At 50.4% G+C, this 27,753-nt stretch overlaps 1 protein-coding gene across 1 annotated transcript in view; it reads right to left on the bottom strand.

Moving 5' to 3' along the window:
* LOC120757950 (hydrocephalus-inducing protein-like) overlaps positions 1 to 27,753 on the bottom strand; it is an 87,269-nt gene that overhangs the window by 44,221 nt on the left and 15,295 nt on the right. The window contains 21 exon segments of the mRNA XM_058422144.1: positions 352 to 543; positions 631 to 752; positions 1,390 to 1,526; positions 2,487 to 2,620; positions 3,330 to 3,577; positions 4,095 to 4,272; positions 6,716 to 6,844; positions 8,126 to 8,335; positions 9,005 to 9,103; positions 9,597 to 9,762; positions 11,085 to 11,401; positions 11,895 to 12,035; positions 13,383 to 13,526; positions 14,677 to 14,941; positions 17,284 to 17,522; positions 19,346 to 19,498; positions 21,740 to 21,904; positions 22,349 to 22,484; positions 23,720 to 23,823; positions 24,639 to 24,871; positions 27,031 to 27,098. Coding sequence (XP_058278127.1) covers positions 352 to 543; positions 631 to 752; positions 1,390 to 1,526; positions 2,487 to 2,620; positions 3,330 to 3,577; positions 4,095 to 4,272; positions 6,716 to 6,844; positions 8,126 to 8,335; positions 9,005 to 9,103; positions 9,597 to 9,762; positions 11,085 to 11,401; positions 11,895 to 12,035; positions 13,383 to 13,526; positions 14,677 to 14,941; positions 17,284 to 17,522; positions 19,346 to 19,498; positions 21,740 to 21,904; positions 22,349 to 22,484; positions 23,720 to 23,823; positions 24,639 to 24,871; positions 27,031 to 27,098 — 3,580 coding nt within the window.

The raw sequence follows: 27,753 nt of genomic DNA on the forward strand, positions 1-27,753 counted from the left end.
AGAGCCTCAGTTCCTGTAGTGCTCTGAGACACTGCTATGGTGCTGAGAGCACCCATAGCCAAACCAAGCCTGGCCCCCACAGCCTAGAGCTGGGGGGAAAACCTGCAGACAGGGCAGGCGGATAGGGAACTACTGTCCTCAGAGGAGGGGGAATGGGTGAAGATGGCAGAAAAGCAAAGCATCAGCTAACAGAACAGGTCCGGGCAAACCAGCCTTCATCTAGACCCTCAGAAGCTTCCTCAAACAGGCTGTAGACCCAAGTGCTCAGGCAGCCATAGGAACAGAAAGGGCAAGAGACACAGAGAAAGCCCAGCCAAGAAGTTAACGTGTTCAATGCTGCCCGTGCTTCACCTTCATAACAGGCTTGATGGCAGTAATGGACCATTTGCAGGGCACTTGGAACCAGTTGTAGAGCCGGACTGTCTCAAGCTGGCACTGCCCAACGAGGATATCAGAGAACTCCAGAGTGCTCTTGGAGATGTTGAGCGACAGCTCCAACACAGTGGCATGGAGGCGGATGTTATACGTGAGGCATTCTGCTACCTGGAGAAGGACAGAGAGTTCAGCGGAGGCTGCAGGTGACATCTGCTGCTGAGCCCAGCCTGCTGCCTGCCCCAAGAGCTGTGGTACCTTGATGGGCAGCAGCACATCCACGTCACCCTGTGGCCAGCGGGCACTTTCAAAGCTCACGTCAAATTCCATGGTGTACCTCGGGGGCAGGCCCTTCACCTGGTCCAGGTCCACACTGAAACCTTGAACAGGTGAAAACAAAGCAGCTGAGATACACAAGAAACACGAAATGTGTCATAAGCACATTAAGGCCTTACAGGTGTCCTGACTGAGAGGTCTGGGAAAGCCCCCCTGCCTTGCTGTGACCTGGACAAAATCTTAAAGAGTGAACACCCCTCAGACACAGTGAGCCACTGTGTGATGGAAGCGCAGCCTCGCCTCAAGGCCTCTTCTGGAAGCCTCTTCTGATCCACCCGAGGATCTCACAGCCTGTTTCCTCAATAAAGGCTGAATACAAGTGCTGTGACAGTGTGAACTCCAAAGCAAGCACTTCCAAAGCACAGCAGACCCCACTGCTTCACAAAACAAGCCCATGGAGTGCCCAAAGAAACTTGGTGCTCGTGGGAGCCAAGGGCAGAAGATGCTGAGAGGTGTCCAGGGTGATGAGCCCATCTGGCCCCTGCACTGAAGCGTTAGGGCAGTCACAGGCAGGCCAGGTCCCTGGGCATGGCTGGCCAGGAGAATTCTGCCTCTAAAGCTCCCAGCTGGGGCACTGAGAAGAAGCAGCAGCTCAAAAACCTCCCCAGGTTCAGTGGCTTAAGCTAATCTGTCAGAGACACCTCCTTCAAGCCCATAGGAAATGTCTCCAGCACTGCTTACCCGTGTCCTGCAGGACAGACACACCCATCTGGAAGGACAGGTAGATCTGCCCAGGGTTGGTGATCTCCAGAGTGCGTCTCTCAGTGCAACCCTTAAGGACAGAGCCCATGTCCAGGACGTACTCGGGCAGCTCAACTCTGCAAGGAGGAGTAAGGACCGTCCTTAAACCACAGCCTGGCTACAGGTCCAAGTGGATGGAGAATACAAATAAAGTGGCTATTTATTTATTCACTGCTGTAAAAACTCAGCTCAAGCCCATCAAGCCCACCAAACCTAAGGCCTGACCACCTGGCAATGACTTTGGGAAATCAGGAGGAGTGCAGGTCCTAGGTTTTATCAGCTACCAGTGGTACCTGAAAATAAAATTAGTTTAAAATGGACACTGGTCACAGCTCCTCTGCCATGACAAGCCAGTCTAGGTGAGTCCACTGGGCCTCCACTGGTCTCAATGAAACTGCTTAGCCTGGTGTACAGCCTGAGCCTGAAATTGCTTTGGGGCCTAGGAGTAAGATTGGCCTGCACAGGAAATCTTCATTGCTCTACAACCACATCACATGATCTGTTCTGCAGAGCATCTTCTTCCTGAATGGAAGCCTCCTGTGCTTGTGCTGCATCATGATGGAGCAAAGGGACTGACCAAGTTACCTAGATAAGCCCTGTCACCCCACCAGGATTCAAGCCATCTGATTCGGGGTTTTAAAGTGTTTGCTGACACATGCAGTTCCCTTCTCCTTTAGTTTCGTGTGCTCTGCTAGTTGGAACCAAGACATCAGCTGGGAGTTGTCTCTTTCACAGCTAGTCAGCAGGGACAGAACCTATGCTGTCTGGAAGGGCCTGAAGATTTGCACTGGGTCCCCTCAGCTCTAGGGACAGAGCCCCAGACCTGTGGGAAGCTGAGCAGTCCAAAGCTCAGCGTGGTGCTGGGGAAGGGAGGACGCTCCGCTGCTCACAATGTAGCGTGTCACAGCCACAGGGACCAGGCCCTTTCTGAAGTCCCCAGCTATTCCCCAGCTCTGCACACACAAGGAGCTCTCAGGAGAAGGAAACATGGCTGGGTGTTCCTCACGGGGCACCTGGAGATGGGAGTCTCTACTCACTTGAGAAGACTCTGGCACAGCTGCTTGTCAGGGAACCTGTTCTTCGGGAGATGGGATGTGAGCTTTTGCTGCAGCTCCAGAGCAGCCTTCTCCATCAGCATCTTCACCATCTCTACCTGCACCTGACTGTCCGGCTGAGGAAAGGGAAAACAGTGGCTGGTTAGCAAAGGCCCCAAAGCTTGCACCTGAGGAAGGATCCCACCCTGCTCCTGTTGAGAGGGACTGTGGGGTTCTCCTGTCTGGCTGCTCAGCGTCTGTGACACCTCCTGCTCTCTTAGCCAGAACCTCATCTCCAGGGAAGTAACTCCAGCACCTTTGCCTGCCCGGACACTGTTGGCAAAGCTGATCTGGCCAGGCAGACAGACAAGCCAGGAACCTTCCAGAGCTCCAGATACTTGCTCACCCCCAGCCAGTATCAAGGCAGCTTGGACAAAAGCTGTCTTGAAAGGGAACCCGGGACCAAGCTGGTGCCTCTTGGAGATGAGCACGGCCAGCACAGTCCCAGGGCACAACCAGGCAGCTGCTTTCTGAGTCTGTAAATCTGGTAGGGCTTGGGTTGGGACCAACAAACTCCCCAGCACCTCCATCAAAGCACCATCAACTCCATCCCTGAGCATGGCCTTCAAGATCTCTCCCTGGGGTAGCCAGGAAGCTGGTGCAACCTCAGAAGAGACCATGACTGGAGTGGCAGCCCTAGGGGCAATACTGAGGTGACACATGCTTGTAAGTGGGCAGGGAGGTCCCAAGTGCCATCAGGGCACCAGGAAGCTGCTGTGGGCTGCAAGAGGCTCAGGTGACATGGAGAGGGTGGCATGTGCCAAACGGGGCTGCAGCTGTTCTTACTACAATGCCAGAGCCAAGCAAGCGGGGCTTCTGGTTCTGGGTCTTCAGATTCTGAGTCTTCATGGTCAGAGTCTTTGAGGTCTGAGTTGCCAGGGCCTGAGTATTCAGGGTCAGAGTTGTCATGGTCTGAGACTTCAAGATCTCAATATTTGGGCTCTCAGTATTCTTCCCAACAACTGATTTATTCCTCTGAGTGTATTGTTGTTGTATTCCAAGCTGTTTCGGTGGCTTCTCATATTTTTCATTTCCTGAAGCAAGAAAACATCCACAAAGAGAAGTGTGAACAAAGTGCCAGTCTCATTTAAGCTGGGAAGTCCCCACCTCCCAACACTGGTTTCTTCCGGAAAGAAATCCCTCAAGCCATCTATGGAAAGTGGATGCTGCTGCTCCTCTCTGAATCCTCCTGTTTGCTCCCACCCGTCTTCCTACCCACAGGGGAGCATCTCATCCCCTGCAATGTCCCACAAAGCCAACCCTGCCAGAAGCCCTGCCAGCCTCTCTTACAGCCTTCCCAAGCCTTTCAGTCTAACCATCATCCTTCAGGACCCTGTCAGATGTGCTGGCAAGCTCTGCAGGATGGTTCCTGGGACAAAGCCCGCATGGGATCCTCTGATCAAGACTCATGAAGCAACCAGAGGGCTTGAGTTGGTCTGGGAGTCCTGCAACCCTCCAGGCTTGGTGGAGGTGGGCATGAGCTGCTCTGTGGGTATATGGCAGGGAACAAAACCAGAGGGGCCCTTCCCAGGGCAGACAGGCCGTGCCCACCTTTGATGTTCCAGGGCAGGTTCACAGTGATCATGGGAAAGAACGCTTCTCCCTTCAGGCTGATACTTTCCGGGTTCAAGACACCCACTTTAAGCTGGTAAGTCCTGCTGAAGGCTCCTGGTAAAACTGGCATGTAAGAGAAATTCAGCACTTGCTTCTTGCCAGGTGCAAGGGAGCCCTGCAGGGAAGAGAGAAGAGGGAGAGAATGCATCAGAGAGTTTGATGGGGGATGGCTCAGGGGACAGACAGGCTCAGGAGACAGGTTCTCATCCAGAAGAAACCACCAGACCACATCACTGTTGTGATAAATATATTACAGTGTTGGCTTTTGCAACTGTTAGAAAATAAATACTATGTGGTTTATAATGTTGGCTTTTGTAAAAGAAGTTTTGCTGAAGTTTAGAGTTTTCTTAATGTGAATGTTTTGTTGTGATACCAATGTTGGTGAAGAGCTGTTGTAATATTAACATTTAACCAATGAAGGAATGGAAGCCTGTTGAATGTGTGGAGAAGTAACAAATGGCCAGGACAGGGACAACTACACATGCTCCAAAAAGGCTGGGACACAGAGGAGGAACTCTGTTAAGACATTTGAATACATAGAGCTGTTTGTAAATATGCATTGGGCCGATGCAATACCCAAGGTATAGAAGGGGTGATGGTGGTGTGTGTCTCTGGCAGCAGCTAATGTGGCTAAGCACCCAGCGCTGGTACTTCTGCTTTACTGACTCTGTCCCTTATTGTCCCTTATTAAATTTTCCTTAAATTTTAACCGAGGAGTGGGCTTTGCTTCTCACACCTTCTACCTTCCTTGTGCCCAAAAGATGGACCTGCTGACGCTGGGGTGCAGTGTGTCCTCCCAAGAGCTCCTAAGTCTGCAGCCCCAGCACAGCCTGATGTGAGCACAGCTCTGCTGCTCACGGGCTTTGCCCTCTGCCAGCAAGAGCCCGCCTCAACAAAAAAAGGCTTTTTTGCTGCCGCTATGGAAGAGAAGTCCCTGCACTCAGCAGAGCCAGCAGCTTCTCCCATCCCTTGTAGGACAGGCATGAAGAAACGGGAAAGGCAATGGGCTTCCTCTTCCCGCTGCAAAGAGGGACAAAGGCAGGAGTGCTGCTTCGGCTCAAAGACATCCAGGCAGGACTGAGAAGTCTGGACAATGGTGGGATGATGCTGCTAATTTTTCTCCTTGCTCTTCCAGCCTCGCTGCCCGCTGGCCCCCTTGCTGCCCCACAAAGCCTCTGCACAGCACAAAGCTGGAGGAGGCAGGGGCCAGCAAGCCCATGTTGCTTGGGGATATATAAATGGTGCTCAGCACTGGCGGTGGGAAGGCAGGGCCAAGGACCATGTCCTGTGTGATCCCACAGCCTGGGGAAAGTGACCCTCAGAAACAGTCCACTGTCAGCACAGCCTGAGATCTCAGTCATCGGGGTCCCCAGAGTGACTGTGAGGAACCAATTAAATGTAATTTATTCCTCAACATATGTTAAGAATCCATTTTCTGACATGTGGTGAAAAATTTCTACAGGGGCTGTAGACGTGTTGGGAGCCTTAACACACCCCACGTGTAAAGGAGGTTGCTAGGAGAAAACGCAGGCGGGCTCCGTCTCTGGGGGGCTGCTGGTGACCCCCCCCTTGCAGGAGGGCAGACCGCGAAGCCCGGGAAAATTTTGCCCGTCTGACCAACAGTCTTCCTAAAAGGGCTGAGTTATGGGAGGAACCTCAGCATGTAAAAGGAGTTAACACTGCCAGTTCTTCCCCGGCATTTTTGGCTTTTGTTAGGCTGGGAGCACCTGGAGGATCTGGCTCCATGGAGAGCCACTCCTTCCCTGTCTGCCCTCGCTGCTATCGCCGCTTCCCCGCCCGCCACGGCAACCGAGCGCTCCGCTTTGTCCCCGAGGGAGCAGCCGCCGCGCCCTGACCGTGACAAGCCGCGGCTGCTGAGCCGGGCCGCCGCAGCCCGCGGGACAGAGCCGCGCCCGTGCGGGGCCGGATCGTGCCCATCCCGCGGGACAGAGCCGTGCCCGTGCGGGGCCGGATCGTGCCCAGCCCGCCGCAGCAGGCACGCACGCTCGGTGCGGCTGGCAGCACACGTGCTCATGCTCCATCTGCCGAGCGGGACGGAGCGCCCCAGGGTTCTAGCGGTAACGCTCTGTCCCTGTCTCCTGTTACTCTCTCCGTTTCTCCTTTTCTCTCTCTGCTCTCTTTTCTATCCCCTTTTGGTCGGGACTATACCCTTTCTTTATCAGCAAACAATTTTCAGATGTAATAGTTGCTGCGTTTGTGCCTTATTGTCGCCCGAGAAATCTATCAAAAAGAATTCTCCTCTCCTCCCCTTACAGCGGGACAGGACTGTGACCAACACACGTGTGCCTCCTGCCGGTGTCTGCCCTGTGACAGCAGAGCCAGCCACCAGCCAAGGCCATGAGGGAGCCTGTCAGGAGAGCACTTGTTTGACCTTCTCTGCCCCCAGCAGAAATTGCTTACAGCCCTCTCTCTCTCATGGCTGGGTTTGGGGTTTTCCCCTCTGACTCTTTTCCCCCTTCCCACCCCCCTCTTTTTTCCCTGTACACTCCTCTGGGCCACTTGACACAGGGCTGGGGTCAGTCACTTGTGCTACTTACAAAGTTGGGGTTGACCAGAAACACACCAGGCAGATGTCGGTCTGCAGTGCTAGGGTTTATCACCCAGTTGAATTTAACCTTGCAGGTGTTCTCCAGGGTGACCGTGCTGTGATGAATTTCATTAAACATCTGGAGAGAAGGCATAGGAGCAGGAAGTTACAGACCCTGGCCTGCTGCTGGGAATCCCCTTCCTCTCTCCTGGGGTTGAAAGCAGACACATCACAGGAGCAGGGAGCAGGGAGGAGATTACAACACAGGCACTTGGGCACCTGGGGAACCTCAAGCACAGAGCACCTGCACAGGACCAGGGAGCTCTGGCAGCACACAGAGGTGGGGTAAGAGCCATGTGAGAGCCAGTAAGAAATGAACCCGGGGACACAGGCCCTCTGCACTCTGAGGGGTCACCAACAGACAGGAGAAACAAAGGAGGTAGCACTGAGGTGTGTGAGATGATTCCAAGAGTTATTAAGTTAATGAATGAAAGTCGTTGGTTCTGTGCGTTGTTTGTAGTGTGGATTTGTTCAGGTTGGTTTGTTGGGTGTTGCTGGGAGCTGGGAGAGGGGTGGGGTTGAAGACCTGACTAAAAGGAAATAGGATGAGAGGGGCGGGGACAGAAAAGTTGGCGGTCAGAGAGAATGTAAGTTCCCAAGTACCATCCAATGGTAAGTGGGACAAGGACCATCTCAACTGGGTATAAAATAAGCCATTTTGGTGAAGGGGGGGGTGTGTGCTCAGTTCTCGGGGAGGGAGATGCAGCTGAGTTAGTAGTAATGAACGGTTTTCTTTTGCTTCGACAACTTTGTCCCCATTGAATGGTATCTAGAAGTTAGTGCATTTCTGAGAAAGGCATTCCAGAAGAAAAGACACCTGCATGCAAGTATTGGCAAGCAACCTACATGCAACAAGGGAGTCACACAGGGCAACACAGACAGGGCCAGCAGCTGGAAATATCTGTGGGCTTTCAGCTGAAAAAGAGTGAAGTGGGGATTATTCTGGGACAGGCTCTCCAGCTATAGTGACTGGAAGCCCAACTTCTTCCCCTGATTATTGTGTGGACTAAGCAAGAGCTTTAGACAAGAGCATCTCCTTGGAGGTCAGGCTTTAGGAGTGGATCAGCAGAGCAATGTTTCAGGGCCATGCCCCTCAGTGCATCCCCACTGGGACCCTGCCTGGCCCTGGAGGCAGTGTAAGGTACCCTGAAAAAGAGGCATTCCCAGCATTTTGGCAAGGGTTGGAGATGGTCATTTTAAACCAGCTTGGATGCCGGATGTGTCCCTCAAAGGTTGTACTTCCAAGCCCCAGATCCAACCAAGGGGCTGGGAAGGGGAGGGAGCCCTGGCCCGAGGTGGGCAGGAACCCGCTGGCCGTGGTTGCAGGGCAGGGAGCTGTGCCAGGGGACGTGTGTGGTACCTGTAAGCCACAGTCGATCTCCCGGGGGCTCAGGGAGTAGCTGACACATGGGGCCCCCCCGGTCAGCTCCACCTTGTAGGTGGGGCCTCCCTCCACGCAGCACAGCGCTGTGCCACGGGTGATGGTGTTGTGGTGGCCAAAGAAGCTGAAGAAGACCTGCTGTCTCTCTCCCGGCTGCAGCACACCCGACAGTGGCAGGATACTGAAAGCCTGAGCAGAGGACAGGAGAGATTGAGGTGTTGAGCATGGAAATGGATGCAGAAGAGCATCTTGGAGCAAAGTGCAGCTGTAGCTGGAGGGGTCTGTTCCTCAAATATTCCTGCATCCATGCCACTGACCAGTGGAGGGACCATGGGGAAAATCTCCCATACTCACAGATCAATGCATTAATTAATACACTACATTAAAATAAACTGGGATGTCTCCTGGCAGTAGAAATTCTCTCTGACACACAACTTGCCCTTAAAAAGCATTTCTTACTGCTTTTGGAAAAGGAGGAGATTCACAGTGAGAACTCTTGGAGCTCAGGGAAGGACTCCAGCCCAGCTCATCTGACTCCTGAGGCTTTTCCTCCCTCTCTCTCTGATTTCTATGCTGCTTTTTCAAGGTGTCACAGCAAAAATTTCCAATGGACCACCTGATGAGGTCCAAGGGCAGCAATGCCCTCCATAGGTGCTGCACAGGGTCCTTGGGCAGCCCTACAACATGTCCTGCACGGCCTCTCCAACAGCCAGTTGCTTCAGCAGCACTTTGTGAGGAGCCTGGAGAGATGTGAGTGAGGCCCCTCTGTGGGCAGTGCTGAGGGCCACCAATGGGACTGGGAGCTACAGCCCTGCTTGGCACACTGGAAATGTGCAAGTGAGACAGATTCCCTCTTACCTTCTCCACTTCAAGGGGAGTGTACCCTAAGTCCATGAAGAAGGCGACTCTCTTCAACCATGGTGCGATGTAACGCTTTTCACGAGTATGTGGCAGCACCTGAAAAAGAAGCCATTTTCTGTGCTAGGAGGAAGAAACAGCCACTTTGCAAAGTCTCATCTTGTAAGACAGCTTCGGGGCCATCTCTGCAATACCAGCTCTCAGGTGAAAGCAGAGATCTGGATACAGGTAGTCTGGCTGGGTTGGGAAGAGGGTACACTGAGATCAGGACTCATCACAGCTTGCTCTGGGAAGGAAGCTGGAGGTCTTATCACCATGATGCAGATAAAAGCCTCATCTTACATTGTGAAGAAAACAAGGCAAAAATATCCCACACTCAACACAGGTCTGTAGGATCGGAGTGAGCTTCTCCAAGGAAAACTCTCCTATTTCTCCCTCCCACACACCCCACATCTAGCCACCGGCCCTGCTGCCCAGCCCACTGTCAGGGCACAGGAGAGCAGGGCAGCAAAAAGGGAGGTCAGCACGAGCATGACTTGTTGGTGGCAAGCTGGGGAGGCAGCATAAGCAGTAGGTGTACAAGAAAATGTACCTCTGCTCCTGAAGATTGGGCAAGATCCTGCGATTCTTCCGGGGCTCTTACTAGCTCCTCCACATTCCTACACATGAAGCGTCCCCATTCAGTTGCCGGGCCATGCAAATAGAGTGACGACATTCTTGGTTGCGGGGGTTTGAATTCAGGTGGCTGAAGCTCATATCTGGAAAGCAACAGAACTGTGAACAGAGACCTGCAGTGGGAGGGAGGGAGGGACACCTGCATGAGTAGCTCCTGGTCAGGATGCAGCCCCTGGGTGGGTGTTGGTGTGTTGAACTGAGAAATGGTTTGATCCAGCCCTTCCCAATCCAGGCTGGAGCAGGGCCCTTCTAAAGGGAGCCCAAGGGTGACACTGAGGTAGCAGTGGTGCAGGCAGCTGCAACTGCTTGCATTGAGGAACTACTGAGGACAGGGACTAACACCTTGTGGGGAGGCAAAAAAGCACAGTGGGAGAGGAAAATACAGAGAAGGCAAGAAAAAGGGGAGATATGAGGCACCAAGGGGCAGACCCAGTCAGTGATGAGCCAGCTCAGCCCCGCCAGTGCCCAACACCAGAAACCCTGCAGCTCTACCAGGTATTCCCAGACAGGCATTCAGTGCCTGTAATGACCTGCTCCCCAGAGAATAACTGTCTTTAGCTTTGTAGCTTGTTATCTAAGGCTGGGTTTAATTTCTGTATGAGGGGCTCTCTCATCAGAACCCCCAAGAGATCTTTAATCATCTATTCCACTGTCTTTAGTTTTAATGAATGGTTTGAGGCAACTTCCCAGGACCATGGAGCCCAGACAACATTTTTCACTCTAAAGTAGTGGAGTGAGAGGCAGAGATAGGAGATGATGTGATGCACAAGTCCTGCTGTCAAGCAGTACAGAACCCGTAAGGGACGTGTTGCAGTGGGGAAAAGTCAAAATGAGTAACAAGTGCCACACAAATGGGGAGTGAAGAATACAAGGTGTCCACTGAAAGCTGACCCCTGGGAAAGAAATTGTCCTGGCACTAAAGGAGTTGTCTCAGAAAAGAAGGAAAGGGAAGATAACAGGATGTGCATCAGCCCAGGTGCTAAGTAGCTCTTTCTTTGGTGTTGGGACTTCCTGGGCATCCTCCAGCACAATGCAAGGGAGGAAGGCAAGGAGCAGAGAGCAGTTCCTGCAGAGAGGACCCATCCCAAAGCAGAGGGGCCAAAAGGGCCTTCAGCAGCAGGGACTAAGAGCCCTTCATCAAGGTGGACAGTGACTCAGGCCACAGAGGTCTGAGAAAGCAGCTTTCACCCCAGCTTTCCTTCCCAGGGGAAACCACAATGAGCACCAAGCTGGTGGAAAATCTATTCCCTGAGCATCCAGCCTGACCACAGCTGCTCAGTGTTACTTGCACAAGGGCGAGTAAGAATCAGTTTGTCAGATCCTAGGCAAACAGCTTTGTTCTTTGCAAAGTACAAACAGGACGCCAGGAACAAGAGCTTCAAGGAGAGGACAAAGGTGCACATACATCACCCTGTTGACCTGGCTGTCTGTCTGGAATGCCCAGTGGTACTTGACAGGAAGTGAGCCGCAGTTGGTCATCTCCAGAGAATGCACTTTTTCAGTGCCAGCCACGATGCAGCCAAACTCCAGGGTGCTGGGCTGGATTTGGAGATTCGGGAAGCGGGCTTCTCCCCAAAGGGTGATTTTTTCCACAGAAGGATGGCCTCTGACCATTTTTATCTTCAGGATCTTCTTTACTTTCCAGCTATTAAAATCCAGTTTATAAGCTGGGTCAAATGCAATGTAGAGATGACAGGTCTGCTTTACATCCACTGTCACAGACTGCAGGGACATGAACAGTAATTAATCACCTGTGGGATGACATCTCAAGGTCTGTCAGCATGAAACAGTAAATGCTCCAAGTGTGACCCCAGCATGGGCTTCTCAGTTTGTGGTTCATTTCTTGACAGCAAGGGTCTGACTGCAGGCACCACAGTCTAGTCCAGGATTCCCTCAGACCCATGTTTCTGTGCTCAGCAGCAATACAAGGGGGTGGCTGCTGGAGAGCTGGGAGGCTTTCCAGGAGACCCCTTTACTGCATGGCCTGCCCAGACTTAGTTGCCTGCTCCCTTCTCCTTGTGCCTTAAAGCCAGGATGCATCTTCTCAATTCAGATTAAGATTTTGATTCCTTCAGCAGCTCTGCTGATGCAGCTCAGCCCAGCACGCTGCTGACACTACCGAATAAACTTCTCGACTCAAGGACCGCCCCAACAGAAGTTTCACCACCACACCCCTCCTCTTCAAACCCCACTGGAGGAGCCCAGGGCTGCTCACCTGGCCATCTGGGAGGGGCTGCCGGTTCGCATTGCAGACCTGAAACGGCTGCTCCAAGGACAGCATAAGGTCAAGTGGCAGCCAGCAGGTGTTTTTTATAGTCAAAGGCTGGTAGTGCAGGGTCAGGACATCGCTGGGTTTCTATGGAAACAGGAGACAAGGAGAAACAACCTCAGCCAGCCACAGACCTCCTGCTGCTTCTGCTGCATCTTGCAGTTTTCAGTCCCAGAAGTGCATACATTTCTATTCACCCTTTCTATTTGTTTCTACCCTTCCAGGAGATTTTTCTTTATAGCAGATGCTTTTCACGTTTAGAAATCACAGCATCCTCTTGGGGGACAGGGAAACACTCCCACATACAGACGAGGGAATAGGCCCCTGAGAGGATGCAGCTGCTTGAACAAGATCTAAAGCAGAAAGTGAATCCAGACCATTTGTCTCCACCTTTGTCTCTCTGTTGGGCAGAACAGCACTAGATGATCTTCACTCGCATACAGCCATTTCTTACAACCTTATTGGCTCCAGCAGCCTCATTAAAAAAAGCAGTTTGTCTGCAAGATGTGTCCTGCAGCCCCTGCTGCAGGGACAAGGTGTCTGTAGTCTCAAAGCTATGATCAGCCTAGCCTCTTTCTTCCCGTCTATGCATTGTGCTGGGCTTCCTGCATGGTTCTGAGAAACCAGAGAGTTTGGGAAACTAGTTCTGGGTGTACTGATATCAAACAGGCGCTGTGCCACAGTATGCAATAAAGCAGTTTGTGTGTGTGGCATCGAGCAGAAGCCAGGCAGAATCAGGGAGAGCTGAAAAGCTCCTAATTGCATCTGAACTGCCTGTTCCAGGGATTCTGTACTTGAGTGGAAGCCTGGGAAGCACAGGGAAGAGGCCTGAAACTACAGAAACCAACTAATGAAACATCTTCTCTTTTTCAGACAACTTGCAGGAGAGGGAAGCATGATGCTGGAGTTGGGATCCAGAGACTAAAGGGCACCTGCTCTGCCTCAGTGTTATCATCACTGCAGCTGCAGGGTGTCCTGGGGTCCTTTGAGGCAGGTGAGGCTTAGGGAAATGCACAGAGCTACACCATATAGCTATATCATACAGCATCTATGCCAACAGCAGAGAAGGCAAAGAGACACAGGAGATGATGGATTTTTCCTTGTCAGCCTGAGGAATCCACAGGAATCTCCATTTTTCCCAGCTTCCCTACAGCATCGGTGTACAGACATCACCGTGCCTTGGAGGATCCTCAGAAACCTCCCTTTACAGTGAGCAGAGAAACTGGCATTTCTCTGGAAGTGACCACGATCCCCCTTGGCAGTGCAGCTGTAACTGCGGTTTTACTTTGGGGAAGTTAAGTACCAGTCTCATCTCTAAAAGCATCTTCACTCACTTTACAAAGTGCCTCAGGAAGGGTAAAGAGGCGCTTTAACACAAGCACACACCCCCCTCAGCCATGCTGTTAAATGCCAGGAGGAAATCCAGAGACTTACCTTCACCACAGAGAAAGAGAATTGTCTGGCTGATATTTTTACAGAGGGATTAATAAACTCGCAGGTAAACGTTGTTTCTATTATCTTCGTAACCACGTTGCCTATCCCAATGACAGCTTCACACATCACATAATCCCGCACCACCTGCATGCAAGAGTCTCTTGTCACCAGTGGGTGGTGGGAGGGCATCCAGCAAATGCCCTGCATTGGCTCAGCACCCACCACGGGCCCTATTCCTGCCGCAGAGTTACGGTCACTGCCCGCTTTTCTTCCTGTCATGCAGCTTATTTATGCTGCACTCAATTGTCTGTAGCACTGCACCCCAACAGCCACAAAAGGCACTTGTGAGAAACTCTGTTGTGTATTAATTGGGTTTATATTGTATTTCATTTTTATATTGGATTTTATAATGGTTTCTTCTATACTCCTCTGTTCCGCTGGAAAATGTATCATCCCGAGGTTTGTCCCTGCTCCTTTTCCCTGCCCATTTCCCCACACTGGAATGCAATCCAACTCTGTTCCACTCCCACCTTATCCCTGATGGGGTAGTGGCTTGTCCCCGCCTCTAGCCCCTTCCCCCTGGATAAAAACCAGGAAAAGCACATGGATCAGTCTCTTGGCTGAGGGACAGGGACTGGGCTCCTGACCCTGTGGGGGCAAGACCACAGGAGAAAGACTGAATAAAGCCTTGGTTCCTCTCCGTTCAAGTGCAGGACCCTTTCCTTTGCCATCAGTGGGCATCTGCTCTCTCTAAAGGAAATGGTTCACAGCCGCTCTGGGGTCTTTGGGGCCCTGAGGAAAAATCCCTCCAACTGTGGTTTATCTCTCAAGCTAGCCAAGGCAAAAACAGAGCTGGAGGGCTCTGAGAGAGAGAGAGAGAGAAACCACATCCCTCTCTTCACATGGCTTTTGTTTTACTCTGTGCTTATCCCAGATAAACCACTCGACACTTGTTTAATTCAGTTTCTTTTTGGGCTCCTACTCTAAGTGTAACTTAGTTCTCTGCCCTTCTTTGCTGACTAAGCCTGCAACACTGTTGGCCCCAAAAGAGCAATATGTCCTTCCACCACTACTTTGGGATTAGCACTGGCTTTTGATGCCTGTGGAATCACGATAAAGCCTTAGCTGGCCTGATGGTGGCCAGCAAGGAAAGCAACTGGTGCCACCACAGAAACGTGTGGTCTTAAACCAGTTTCTTGCTCATTTCCCCAGGCAGATGACAAGGGACTGTGGAACAAGCCCAGGGGAGGGGATCTGATGGTTCCCCAGGCTCAGCCCGTGGTGAGGACCTCACCTGTGGGACACGGGAGAAGCCTCGCAGCACCATGTCCACAGACTCTCCTGGCTGCAGGTCCATCAACGGTGGCTCCAGCTCAAACACGGGACGGGTATGTTTGGTTCTCTTGGGTCTCTGGGAACCTTCAGCCTTGGGGCTACTGAGGGCTGAGGTGCTCTGGCCCTTCTCCTTAGCTGGTCTGTTACATTCCACCTTCCAGAAGAGCCGATGGAAATGGTGGCCCCCGTTTGTTAGTTTGAACCGACAAAAAAAGGGAAGACGGCTAGAATGGAAGCCAGGATGGAAAACAGTATGAGAGTAGTTATTTCCATGGTCATCAAATTGCTCCCAATGAGCAATCTGAGGTGTCAATAGCATGGAGACTGTCTTCATTTCCAGCTCTTAATGTGGACCAGAAACAGTGTCTGATAAGCTGCTCTTCTGATGTCATTATTGCAAAGAGAAATATGTTTAAAATGGTAATGTAGCATTTTCCAGGCGAGGCTCACAGGACCTGGTGTTTTCCTCCAAAATGTTTATTCTGTTGTGATTCGTACTGTTACTGTATTTTGTATTAATCTGGGCCTGAAACGGTTACTGAATCTTCCAGAACCTGCACTTGGGGCCCTTGTGTGTGGGGGCATGATTGCAGGCCTTTTTGAAAGCCGACTCACAGGCAGTTTCTGGATGATCCCAGCAAGCTGCTAAAAATCATCTCTCTGCTCCAGGAGAGGAAACCAGGGGAGCAGGGCCTCTCTCATTTGTAGCAGCTTTGGTTTTGCACTGGTAGCCATTTGTAGAAACTTCATTTTGCAATCAGAAACTGTTTTGAACTGAACTTTGCGAACTCTGCTGGCAGCAGAAAGACGAGCAAGGTCCTGTGTAACAGTGTACCTCACATGGTAGGGTTTGCACCCCCACAGTGGCAAGGAGGCTTCCATTTTAGGGAAGGATTTGGATTTCATTCTTTGTTTCACTTAAAAGGTAAAAAAGAGAGATTTCAATACCGTATTTGGCCTTGTGCCAGGACAGAGACACCTGTTGGATCCTTGAAACTGTACCTGATACTATTTCTGAAACAAGCCCTGATACTATTTCTATTGGGCAGGATGCCAAGAATCCCACCTTGATTGTTATATACTTAAGAGAATACACAAAGATCCTCAGGGCATTTTGGGGGTATTGTAGCAAGTGCAAAGGTCCTCCTTGCACTTGGCATGGCTTTTTCTCTTTTGTTCTGTATGGGGTTTTATTTTAATTTAATTAAAACATTTTTGCTTTTCAAACAACTCCGATCATGCCTTCTTGCTAATATTTTAAGCCATTCTGGGGCTGCCAGTCAAACCCAGGGGCGACACTCCTACGAGGGGCTCATAACATTCTGATCTGCCATCCATGCATCAGTCCTGGGCAGGCAGGGCAGCAGCAGAGCCCACAAGCAGCGTGAGGAAGTGGCGGCAGCGGCGGTGTGGACCCCACACAAAGCAGCAAGTTTCCATCTGCCTCTGGAACTGCTCTGTGGGCTCCTGCCTTCCCGGAGGGGGCTGTCACCCTCCTGTCTCTTTGTTCCCGGGGCCCCTGCCTGCCTGGGAGGTGCCATTTCGGAAGGGAAGGGAAGGGTGATGCCATCTTCCCTTGGTCCCTTAGCCACACGGTGGGACCGCCTCATCCAGGCGCCATTTCAGGAACCTTTTGTTCTAGGGGAGCCTGCAGATCATTGCTTGATCAAGTGAGGCCATAAACGTGTTAGAACTCAAGACAATTCAGTGGCAATTTAGCACCTGGTTTCCCTTTCAGTAGTTTTTGAGGGTATCTAGCAATGCTCAACTGTCCATCACATGTTTCTAAAGGAATCTCTGCCTTCAGGGAAGGAGTCAGGGCTTTGAACACTGAAGAAGATCTTGCCTGAAGGACTACAGCAAAAATGCTCCTTGTTGAGACAGGAGGAGAAGTGGGAGTGGAGAGATCTCCTACCTTGTGATATATGTCCTAAAGTTAATTTGTGTTAAGCAATAAAATATGTAATTCGTTCGTGGCAGAATGTAATAATGTATCATATAGCATGAATCTACTTTAAATTGAGTTTAAGATCAATAAACTAAAAGGTGTGTACAGGGTTAACTGAGACGAAAGCTGCACGGTGGGGCACGGGGAATCTCTCCCGGGAATCGTTGCAAAGACAGCACAAAGGAACGGAAAAGGGAGATGTGTGCCCTGATGATCTGATTGTATCAGATCACTATCTTATCTGTTCCGGCCCAATGTTACCATTTCCAAAACTTCTCCGGACACAGCAATCAGGACATTGTTCTGCCTTTGAGGAACTATTCAACGGACCCCGGACACGGACATGAATATCTAATGAAGCTACCGCGAAGCACGAGTCTCACGGTCTCAGTCGGCCCTCAGCAAGAGACTGTATAAAAATCCGCAGTATGGGGACCCAATTTGTGAACAGAGGAGGTAACAGGCTAGCATAGTCAGTTACCGTGTTCACCCAGTGCCGAAGTCCCGGGATTCAACGCTGTCCCTTTTAATTGTGGCTCCCGGAGACTGTGTTTGAGTCTCATAATAAAATTCTAAATTTTCATTCACTGAATTTGGCTTATCGAGTTTATTACATACCTGAACTTGTATCCCAAGTTGACCTCTGGGGTGAATGGTTTGTCTATGACAATTGTGGTGCCAACGCTCAAACCCTCAAGCACGTAGACTTTCCAAAGCCTGTTCCAAATGAACAGCTGGATATCATCACAAAAATGCCCAGTGTCATCCAGGGTTGCTGTGATAATCACACGAACTGAAGCCCTAGCGGGGATCACTCCTTCTCTGGGTTCAATAACGTAGCAGTGGGGCTTTTTAGCCTGTAAAACAAGCATAATATGCATTTAGGGTGGAAACCATACAACCTGGTCTCTTGTGGGATACAAAAAAAGGGAAGACTAAAGACGGGAGGATAAAAATTCTAAAGGCTTAATTTCCCTAAATTTAAGCTACAGTATCAGGCAACAGCAGAGCTTATACAACCTGTATTTTCCTCTTCTTTAACAGACTCTCACCTAATTAACCCAGTTTTGCCCAACCCAAGGGATGCTTATCCTCAGGAGAATGTTCCTTCCCCAGTCTTCCTCTGGAGTGTGTGCCAAGGAAAGCTGCTTTCTCTCTCCTGGCTTCAAAGGCTCAGGGCCAGGGGAAGTCATGACTGATCAAATCCTAGTCCAGAAACCACACAGCTGGAGGACACTGCTGAGAGCCTGAAGAATATCTCTGCAACACCAGCTGAGCAAAATCCCAACACCAAACTCTTCTTTCCTAAAGGGCCATGAGTTCTTCTCAACAGCTCCTGAAGGACTGAAGCCCTCACTTCCCACTGATCATCAGCTGTAGAGAGGCACCCCAGTGCCCTCTGCTTTTGGAAAAGTCAGCTCTAAATGGTTATAGCAGAGCAGGAAAGCAGGAAGCAGAATGAAAACTGGATGACATGTGCCCTGTGGGCATGGCCCGCTCTTCCCAAAAACTCTCGTCATCTGGTTTCTCATGGACTTCTCAAGGATTGGGCAAGAGAGCTGGAAGAGCCCCAGGGAGGGAGGAAAGGCCTTGCACCAGCACAGCTGCACAGGCACAGCTCTGCAGGTCCAGCCCTGGTACGAGCATGTGAAGCCCATCCTTTACACACCACGACCACCCAGCCAAGGTGCATCGCTCCCTGCAGAGGTGGAAAGCAGAATTTCATTGTGGAGTTAGAGAAAGCTGTCCTGGAAAAATCCCTCCCTTTAAGGTTACATTTATCCCCCAAAAAGTGGGAAAAGTAGCAAGAGGAAAATTCACACCTCTCTTCCTTGGCCCAGGAGGCTGTGGCTGGACTCTCCCACACGGCTTTATCCACAGACATAAACAAGTCCATAGCATCAGGTTTTAACCAGCTCCAAGTTCAGCACACCCAGCATGAAGAAGAACAAACCTCAAGCCCCTCACAGATCTCCCCCTCCAGCAGACATCCCACCCAGCCCCAGCCCACGAGCCCTTCCTGGCTGCACCAGCCCTGCTCCCCCTGCCAGGGAGCAGCCCCAGCTCCTTCTGCCCTGTGCAGCCTCCACATGTTGAACAGCCTTTCTCTGCAGCTGGTCCCCAAAGACGCTCTTCAACAGCACAGAGAGCACAGGCTGTGGGGATGCACAACCCCCACACACAGTGTCTTCATGTGGACAGCCCAACTGGCTTGACCCACAGCAGGTGTGAAAGTTGCATCCCCATGGGCAGTCTGAGGACAGACCTCACACCCTGTTCTCTGCTATGAACAGCAGTTTGGCACAAAGCAAATGTAGATGGAACAGGGAGACCACAGGGAAATCCATGATCTCTGAGGAGCAAAGGACCACAGGTTTCTCTTGATCTCAGAGCTCCAAAAATGTGACATACGCAGCTAAAATTCCATAGAATTAAGGGAGAACTTGTCAACACAATCCAGATGAATTTCTGGTCCAACATCTCTGCACCTGATTTCACTGGGGGGTGCCCCAGCTAAAACCTCTCCAGAGCCTGATTCCTCTTGCCTCGCTCAGATGGAATATTGGAGTATCTTGCTTCCTCTCATGCAGGGCAATATGGAAATCTTGCAGATAAAAACCAAGTCACGGCTGCCATTGACCAGCCAATTTCCCTGGAAAACAGCCCCACAGATACTTACGATCTCTATCCTGAAGTCTACATCAACAAGACCTTCATTGAAGAGGGAAAAACCTCGTGAATTAGGCTGTAGCGCTCGGATACTACCAAAATTTATGCGGCTTGGACATTGGTAGATTTCTGCCAGCCGTCCGTAGCTGTGTAGTTCCGTTCTCTGTTTCAGAAACCAGGCAAAAAAAGAGTTAAAAAAAAAAAAATCAAACCACAACAGGGAAACCTAAAAAAGCTTAAACATTTCAACTGTGCTCCAGTAATTTCTCTAAGGACAGCTACCACTCTCCAGCTGAAATGACGGGCTTTTGGGAAAAAAAAATAAAAATTACGTATTCACCTCCAAATTGAAAAGGAATAAGGTAAGAGTGTTACAGTGTGTTAATTGAGTTTATATTGTGTTTCATTTTTATATTGGGTTTGTAATGTTTTCCCCTGTTCCTCTCAGAAACTGTATCACGTGGTTTGTCCCTGCTCGGCTGCACCCATACCCCACACTGGAATGTAACCCAATTCTCTTCCACTCCCACCTTATCCCTGATTGGGCAGTGGCTTGTCCCTGCCTCTGGGCCCATCCCCCCAGGGAAAAAGCCCCGGGACGACTGCGAGTCTTGGCCTCTCTGGGACTGGACGGGGATGGGGAAAGAGCTCCGGCCGGCGGGGGCCGGACCCCTAAGAAGAAAGCCGTGATATCCCCCCGGACAGAGAGCAGGCTCGGTGCCTTTTGCCATCGGTGGTCGTCTGGGTCTCTCTAAAGAACCACTACATAAGAGAAACTTTCAAACTACAAATTACAAGCCCAAAAGTAGAAGCTTCGCAGGAAATCTCTAGTTAACACCAGGCTGGCAGTTAAACAACTGGTTATTCTGGTGGGATAAACCCTTCCCTTTAAGGTAAGCAGCCTGAAAGTTGAAAGCAACTGTTTTGTCAAACTTCAGGCTCCCTGGCACAGCCTGCACTGCCTGCCCTTCCTGTTGACTGATTTACATGCAGTGCCACAATGGTCCAGGTTCAGATGTTTGGTGCCTTCCAGGGAATCTGGCATCATCATTTCCATATGTTTAAATATAAATTTAAATCCTTGCAACTGCTCTTCAAATGCCAGCTTTCCTCTCTTTTACAGAAAGCTCAAGGTTCCCAGAAGTCTTCTGACACCCTCTTTTGTGCTGAGAGGTGACATTTTAAACCAGATGTGATATATGTCCTAAAGTTAATTCGTGTTAAAAGATATAAAATGTAATACCATCCCTATAAGTATAAGTTTTGTTTTAATCCAATATGCTATGAGTTAACTCAGAAGAAAGCAGCTCAGTAAAGGTACAGGAATTTCTCTTGCCTGAAAAGACAAGCGGGGGGGGGGGGTGGGGGGGGGGACGGGACGGGGACAACGACACCGACACGAGACAAAACATGATTAGAATTACCAGGAGGGAGAGACACAAACATGCCTCTGCTGGGAATCATTAAAAAGGAATGTAACATATGTTCTAAAGTTAATTCATGTTAATAGAATATAAAATGTAATACCAACTGTATAAGTTCTGTATAAACTAGCATGTTGGAAGTTAAGTTTTGTTTAAAATAGCATTTTGTGAGTTAACTTGGGGGAAGGTGACTTAATAAAATACAAGAATTTCTCTAGCCTGAAAAGGCATGGGAGGGACACGAGGAAAGCTTGATTGGAATTACCAGAAAGGAGGACAGAAGGCTGTCACTGCCAGGAATCGTTGAAAAGAAACAAAAGGCCATGGAAAATGGGGATGATAGCCCAGAGGACCCGATGATGGTATCAGATCCATATCTAGATGGTCTCCAGCTAGAATTAACATCTCCACACCACACCTGGACCCGACCATCGACAGCATTGTCCTCCTCCGCTGATCCATTCAGACTCTTAGAACTGAAACCTGCATGTTTAATGAGGATGCCTCGGAGGGAGGACCGTCGACATCCCGAGTCTCTCTCCGTGATCCAGTGTATAAAAAGAGACTGCTGCAAACCAAAAATGTGAACTTGGGGATAACAGACTGGCAGAGTGTGTTACCATTGTTCACCCAGCGGCGACCCTGGGCTCGACGCTGTCCTTTTAATTGTGGCTGTCCGAGACTGTTATTTTGTCTCTCAATAAAATTCCAAATTTTGATTGATCGAATTTGGTCCATCTCATTTATAACACAGATGTTTCCAAAGTTAACAGCATTTGAAAGAGTAATTAACAAAAATTAACCCCAACTCCATCTTAGATGAACTACACTCTGGGTCAGACACTGAGATTACCACCTATAAGGCATGAGCTGTTTATGTCACCAATCCCTTCTGTCCTCCACAGCAGCCTGTGCCTGTTTTCCCCAGAAGAATCCCTGCACACTGTTGCACAAAGGCACACACCTCCCCTTGCACTCACCAGTGGGTTTCTTTCATCCCCAAACACGCCGATAGGAACACTGGTGCAATGCTTGCCCCATGTTTGGGCTTCGACTACAAGTGGAATCTCTGCAGTGCTGTGAGGCTGGACAATCCCACAGGGTTTGGGGCTAGAGTAGAAGACAGGAGAGTCCTCCTTGCGTTCCTAGAAGGGACAGAATCAAATGCAACTTCAGAGGGACCTCTGAAGGAACTTTAAACTCCTTAACATCCACCACAACAGCAACTTACACACATTTTTAAAACTCCCCAGGACGAAGGTAAAAAGCTCAAACAAGATGCAATTGTTGTAGGTTTAGCATTCTCAGAGGGTTCTGCAAGGAGGCTGCCAGCACAGGCATCAGTGTCTGTGGATGCAGCAGCTTTTCACAACCCTCTAAGATCTCCCACAAGAAAACACCCTGAAGACTAGAACCTAAACTGTTTCTTCAGGAGGTTAAACTGCATCCTAAAGTTTACATTCAGGTAGGATCCTGTTCTCAGCAGCTCTTTAAGACTGAATAGAAACCAGCAAGGTCTTATCCAAACCCTTTTTTCCCCTAATAATCTCAATAATATTTGAGAGGAGGAGGTGGGTGCGATGCCAAACCTGGGGAATTAGGCCGTAGCAGCCAGGAAAGAGGGTGTTATTCCTAATGAAGAGCTTCTTCTCGTATGGCACCTTCAGGAAGCAGTCATCGAAGCACAGGATTTTGGGGTACACTTGCAGCTCAGGAGCAAAACATCTGGGCAAAGAGATGACCCCAAGGGAATCAGACACACTGAGAGAATGGAGAACGTTTACCCCCAAAGATTGTGAAATGGAGCATAACACATTTGTCACTGTCAAATAGACATTTAACAGCCCTACAGTGATAAATTGCCTTCTAAGTCTTCCCACACAAACATGTCCTGTCAAGGACGGGCGAACCCTGAGAGGCAGCGCCCAGAGGCTGCCAGGTGCCCCAGGCAAAGCACTTTGTCCCACAGCTGCCTCAGCCCCTCCTTTACCCAAGAAGGCTTGCAAGGACTCCTGTAACAGTGCCAGTGATCCATGAGCTCTGGGGGAGCCTTCCCAACAAGGATCAGTGCTCACGAAGGCTCAAGGAACACACGACTCCAGTGTCTCAGTAAAAATGACTCCCTTCTCTCCCATGGTGCTGTTGCCCTGCCTGAGAACTCAGCTCTTTGCCCCAGCCTTGGAGGGCACGAGACACCACCTGCCCTACAGAGGGGTGATCACGCCCTCCCAGTTCCTACAGCTCCCTCTGTCCTTCACTCCACAGGTCCATGCACTGACTGTCCCCAATAGCACTTGCTTTAAAAAATGGCAGCCCAGGCACTGAGTGGATGGCTCTGCCTGGGAGTGGGAACAGCACCAGGGAACTGCTTCCTTCTTGTCATTAAACTGACACCTAGAGCAGCACAGCACAATGGAATTCTGCTGCAGCAAGAGCAACTTTTGCTTTAAGTCTGAGAACATCAAAGCTCAAAATAGGAAGCAGAGGGAAGGAGAAAAACTAGAGCTGAACACCATGGGCTGATTTCTCCTCCTAAGATCTCGCCCTCACCACTCTTGCTGTCAGCCACTTCCCCACTGTCACACGCCCTCATTAACAGAACCACACCCTGACTCTCAGCAGGCTGCTTGGTGTGTCCCAAACCAATGCAGGGTGGTTGCAACTCAGCACAACTCCACCTTATGCAGGAAGAAGGAAAGGAGGCCCTTGGGAAATTAGTTCCACCTCAAGCACCAGGCCAATGAATTATATCATTCCTGGTCCCTTTAGAAAAAGGCCCAGGACCATGCTGGGCTGTGAGTAGGGGTGCTTTTCACCACAGGCTGCTTTCCAAGCACTGCTGTTCTCACGTCCAGCTGGGCAGAACATGAGGTCATTAAACAACCCTTCTCCTTGGGATCTGCAGCCTGCACACCCTGTGCAAGGCAGTGTGCTGGGGGAGGCCAGGGAAATGCTGGTACCTGCCCTTGATGATCAGTGATGCCACTCCCTTGCCTTGGCTACCCTCCACGTCCGCCAGCATTATCCGTTTGAATTCCGTCGCGGTGTTGGAACACAGGGTGACCTGGTGGAAGAGAAGAGCAGTAAATTCCTCCTTACAAAAGTTCATTACCCACGTGTGGTATCCTGCAGTTCTTGTTTGGTGCTAAGGAAAGGGAGGCTTTTGCCTTAACTCTTCTGCTGGTCCATGGGTAGAGCACAGTCTCTGAGAGTAACAAAAGCCTTCTGGCAAAGACCAGATTTGATGAGCACAACTTGCTATCAGGGCATAGGTCAGCTAAATTAAAACACTAGACTAAAGCTCGATGCACTACTGTCTTCAAATTAAGGGGCCAATTTGTCATCTGATGACATAAATGCAGAGGAAATCTGCTGACTTGAACAGAATGAGTTCAGCTTTACAGCAGGAAGCTGAGGGCAAAGTGTGGCCCAGCATGTGCTGGGCAGTTCATGGCCTGGGGAGTTTTTGGTCGTCACTGGAGATCCCTGCAGTGAACACAAATCATTCTCCTCCCCAGGAGAGGAGGAATGAGACCAAGAAGAAAAGCAAACTGCTTTATACAATGACCTCTCTTTAACAGCCACCTTCTGTCCTCATCCTTGCTCTGCCCACTTGCAATCAAAGAAATTGCTCGCAAAAAACACAAGAATGGCCTCAGCACTTGACCATCTGGCACATGATTTCAGCTTGTGATTTTGGAAACAAAGCAGTGCTCCTTCAGGAACATCCCAAGTAGCCCAGCTAACAGAGGCCTCACACCAGTGCAGATCTCTCACTCATACGATGCTCAAAGCTGGCATCAGAGCTAAAGCCCTCCCACACTCCAGTGAAGCTTCAGCCCTGGTGCTGAAGTGTGGATGGCTGGACTCTTTCCGTACCTCGATATCCTGGTATGTCTGGGGGAGGATGATCCCTTGGCTGGGATTCATTGTAAATTCCCTTGGCTTCACAGAAGAATGAAGTCCCTCCCTCCAGGACGGGTCACTGTCTCTGCGTATTTGATCAAAGCTGCTAACAGCAGGCTGTGTGCCATCGTCCAACACGCGGAGCTTGAACGTCACTGGCACCATGGAGGTGTTAGTCAGGCGACAGAGCCTGGTGGAGGGAAAGCCTAGGAAAAGGACACAAATATCCATTTAGGCACCCGTTATGTCATGACTCCTGGTGGGAATATCCTGGTAGAATGAAAGTGCGATTGGAGTTTAGCTCTTTATTATCTGAACTACAGCTCAGTGAGAAGCTGCAAGAGGAATTAATCATCATTTAGTTCCCTTTGACACTGATTCCAGACTGCAGCCTTGGAAATGCCCGCTCTTAGTCCTGCTGAACACTGCAAGCTTCTCTCTTTCTGACTGGGAGGAGCCCCCTCACCTGCCCCAAACCAGCACCAGTTATTTCTCAGTGATGAATGTGCACCAAGATAGAGCATTTCCTCTGAAAATTCCAGCTGTAAAATACCCTGTTAAGTCTGCCAACACTCCCATTGTTTTCAAGATATATAAGCAGGCAGTTGTCATTGAGAAGAAGCTACAGCAAAAGTGAGGATTGAATCAGGAACTAGGATGTGATGCAGAGCACCCTAATGCAGTTTCTCTCTGCAGGATCCTTAAGGCATCTCTTGGTTTGAGCACATGGCAGCTCAGAGCCCACTCAACTGGAGGCAAACCTGAGCCTTGCTTTGAGATTAGCAATTAGGAACCTTGTCGCACCTGACCCAACAAATGGGGACATCACACCCACGCTGCTCCCTGTGATTGCTGCCTGCAAGGGTTTACCCCGCTTTAGCTCTGAGATTTGCTTTCCGTACTGGAAAGCCAGACACAGCCACGCATGGTGGGGATGTCCTGCAGAGCCTGGACACCAGCCACAACCTGCTCTGCAGTGGACATCTGGCTTGGCTGGCCAGCTCTGTGGGGAGGAGACTTCTCCCCAGGCCTGCTGGCCAAGAGTCATTTGAACACAGATGAGGGGAAAAACAACTGCGGGTGCAGCCCAGAGCTTCTCTGTGCCCGTCAAGAGTGATCACTGCCAGCTCCAGCAGTGACTCCAGCAGGGGGACAAGAGGCACAAAGGGACAAACACAGATGTCAAAACCTCAAATGAGACTGAGGTCACCACATGCAGACAACAGTCAACAGTTAAAAAGATGCAAAGATCAACAGTTAAAAAGAAGCAAAGATCAACATCTGCCTTCAGCTGAAGAGACTTTAGGAATGAAATCAGATTAAGCAGGATGAATCTCCTATTACAGAACCATATTTCTACCTGTTGCCTTTCTTGTTTCATTTATTCAAAAGGCAACTTAACAAATACCTCAGCGGTGATGCAGGGTGGGGAAGAACCAGCTCAGGAAAGGCAATTAGTTTTCTTAAAATGTTCAACAACTTCATTGTTATGGGTTTAGGCTTTGTAGTGATTTTTCCCCTTGCTCTGGGAAGGGGTATAGGGGTTTTGGGGGGGGCTTTGGCTGTGGGAGTGGGATTTTCCATTCGGGGCTTTTTGGGATTTGTGGCATGATGCCATGGGCTGTTGTGAAGTTGGGCCTGAGGTTTTGCAGGGAGCAGATCTTTCTGTCCTGCTGCACAGGGGGTCGGGAAGGTCAGCAGCGTGGTGCTGCGTGACGTTGTGTGCTTGGCCCCGGGACTTCACCAGGCTGCAACTCATCACCGTGATCGAACCTGCTTGCCTTCCCCGCTTCTGGCTGCTGCTGTGTGGCAGTGCCGAGATGCCCTGCTGCCCGTCGTTTGCAAAGGCAGCGATTTCCTCCTTCCCGCCCTGCCGGGGCTGGCTGGGAGGGGATCACTGCCCTGCCAGAGCCCGCAGCTCCTCCTGCCTGTGATCATAACTACACCAAGGGGGGAAAACAGGACTTGGCGGGTTGGAAACTTGCACCATTGCATTGTTGTCTGTGCTGTCCTGGTATATTCTAGTAAAGAACCATTATTCCTTTTCCCATATTTATGCCTGGAAGCCCTGTCATTTCAAAGGTATAATAATTTGGAGAGAGGGGGTCATTATTCCATTCCAGGAAGATTGCCGCCTTCCTTGGCAGAATCTGTCCTTTAAACCAGGACAGAGACACCAGCAAATACTTGGTTCTATTTGATGCCACAACTGCAAAATGCCACCTGAGGCACCAGCAGCCCTGCAGTTCACACCCTGAAGAGGCTGCTGTGGCAGAACATGAGTGCTGGATGCTTTTATGTTCAAGTGGTCCATTCTGGAACGCACAGATCCCTCCCGCTGTGTCCCAGCCCAGGGAACACTCACCAAAGGAGACATCACCGAAGTCAATCTGCTTGGTGTGGAAGTGTAAAGTCGGTCTATGGACACGCCCACTGCGATGAGGAGGACAGAGGACGAAATGGCTTGGTTAAAGGGAATTGCAAAGCCTCTGGCTGTTGTGGCTCGGCGGCATAAAACCTGGTGTCAGAGGCACCGTGGGTTTCAAATCAACACACCACCATGTGCTCAGCACAGTGTCCATGTGCACGGGAGGCAGCTGAAGCCAAGTGGCCAGCAGCAGACAGCCACTGATGGGGCTCTGGGCAGGCAGGAAAAGCCCCGAGTTGCTGGTGGTCCCATTAAGGACCCTGAACCCACCCCCAGACATGACTCTGTGCCTCAGTTTCTCCATCTGTAATGTCATGGACATAAAGGTGTCCTCACAAACTTCTGTAACCAGCCTTTCCAGCCACAGGTTCCCTGCTTTGCTACTTCTTAGCTGTAACTGTAAAATTCCCTGTTAAGCCTTCCCATGAACTAACTATCTCAGGAGATTTTGACCCACACAATCATTACAGACAGAGTTTTGAGACATGAAACCAGGGGAGCCCCAAACATTGTCTGAAAAGAGCACCAACAGTTCTAACACAGTGGACAGATGAATCCTAGAGGAAAGGACCAGCTTGTCACCAGCGCACCAGCTGACACAGCCAAGAGCAATCACTTAAACAACAAAACGTGGGCATCCTGAATCTACCACACCTCCTC

Source organism: Hirundo rustica, chromosome 11 (assembly GCF_015227805.2).
Source record: "Hirundo rustica isolate bHirRus1 chromosome 11, bHirRus1.pri.v3, whole genome shotgun sequence".
Lineage (NCBI taxonomy): Eukaryota > Metazoa > Chordata > Aves > Passeriformes > Hirundinidae > Hirundo > Hirundo rustica.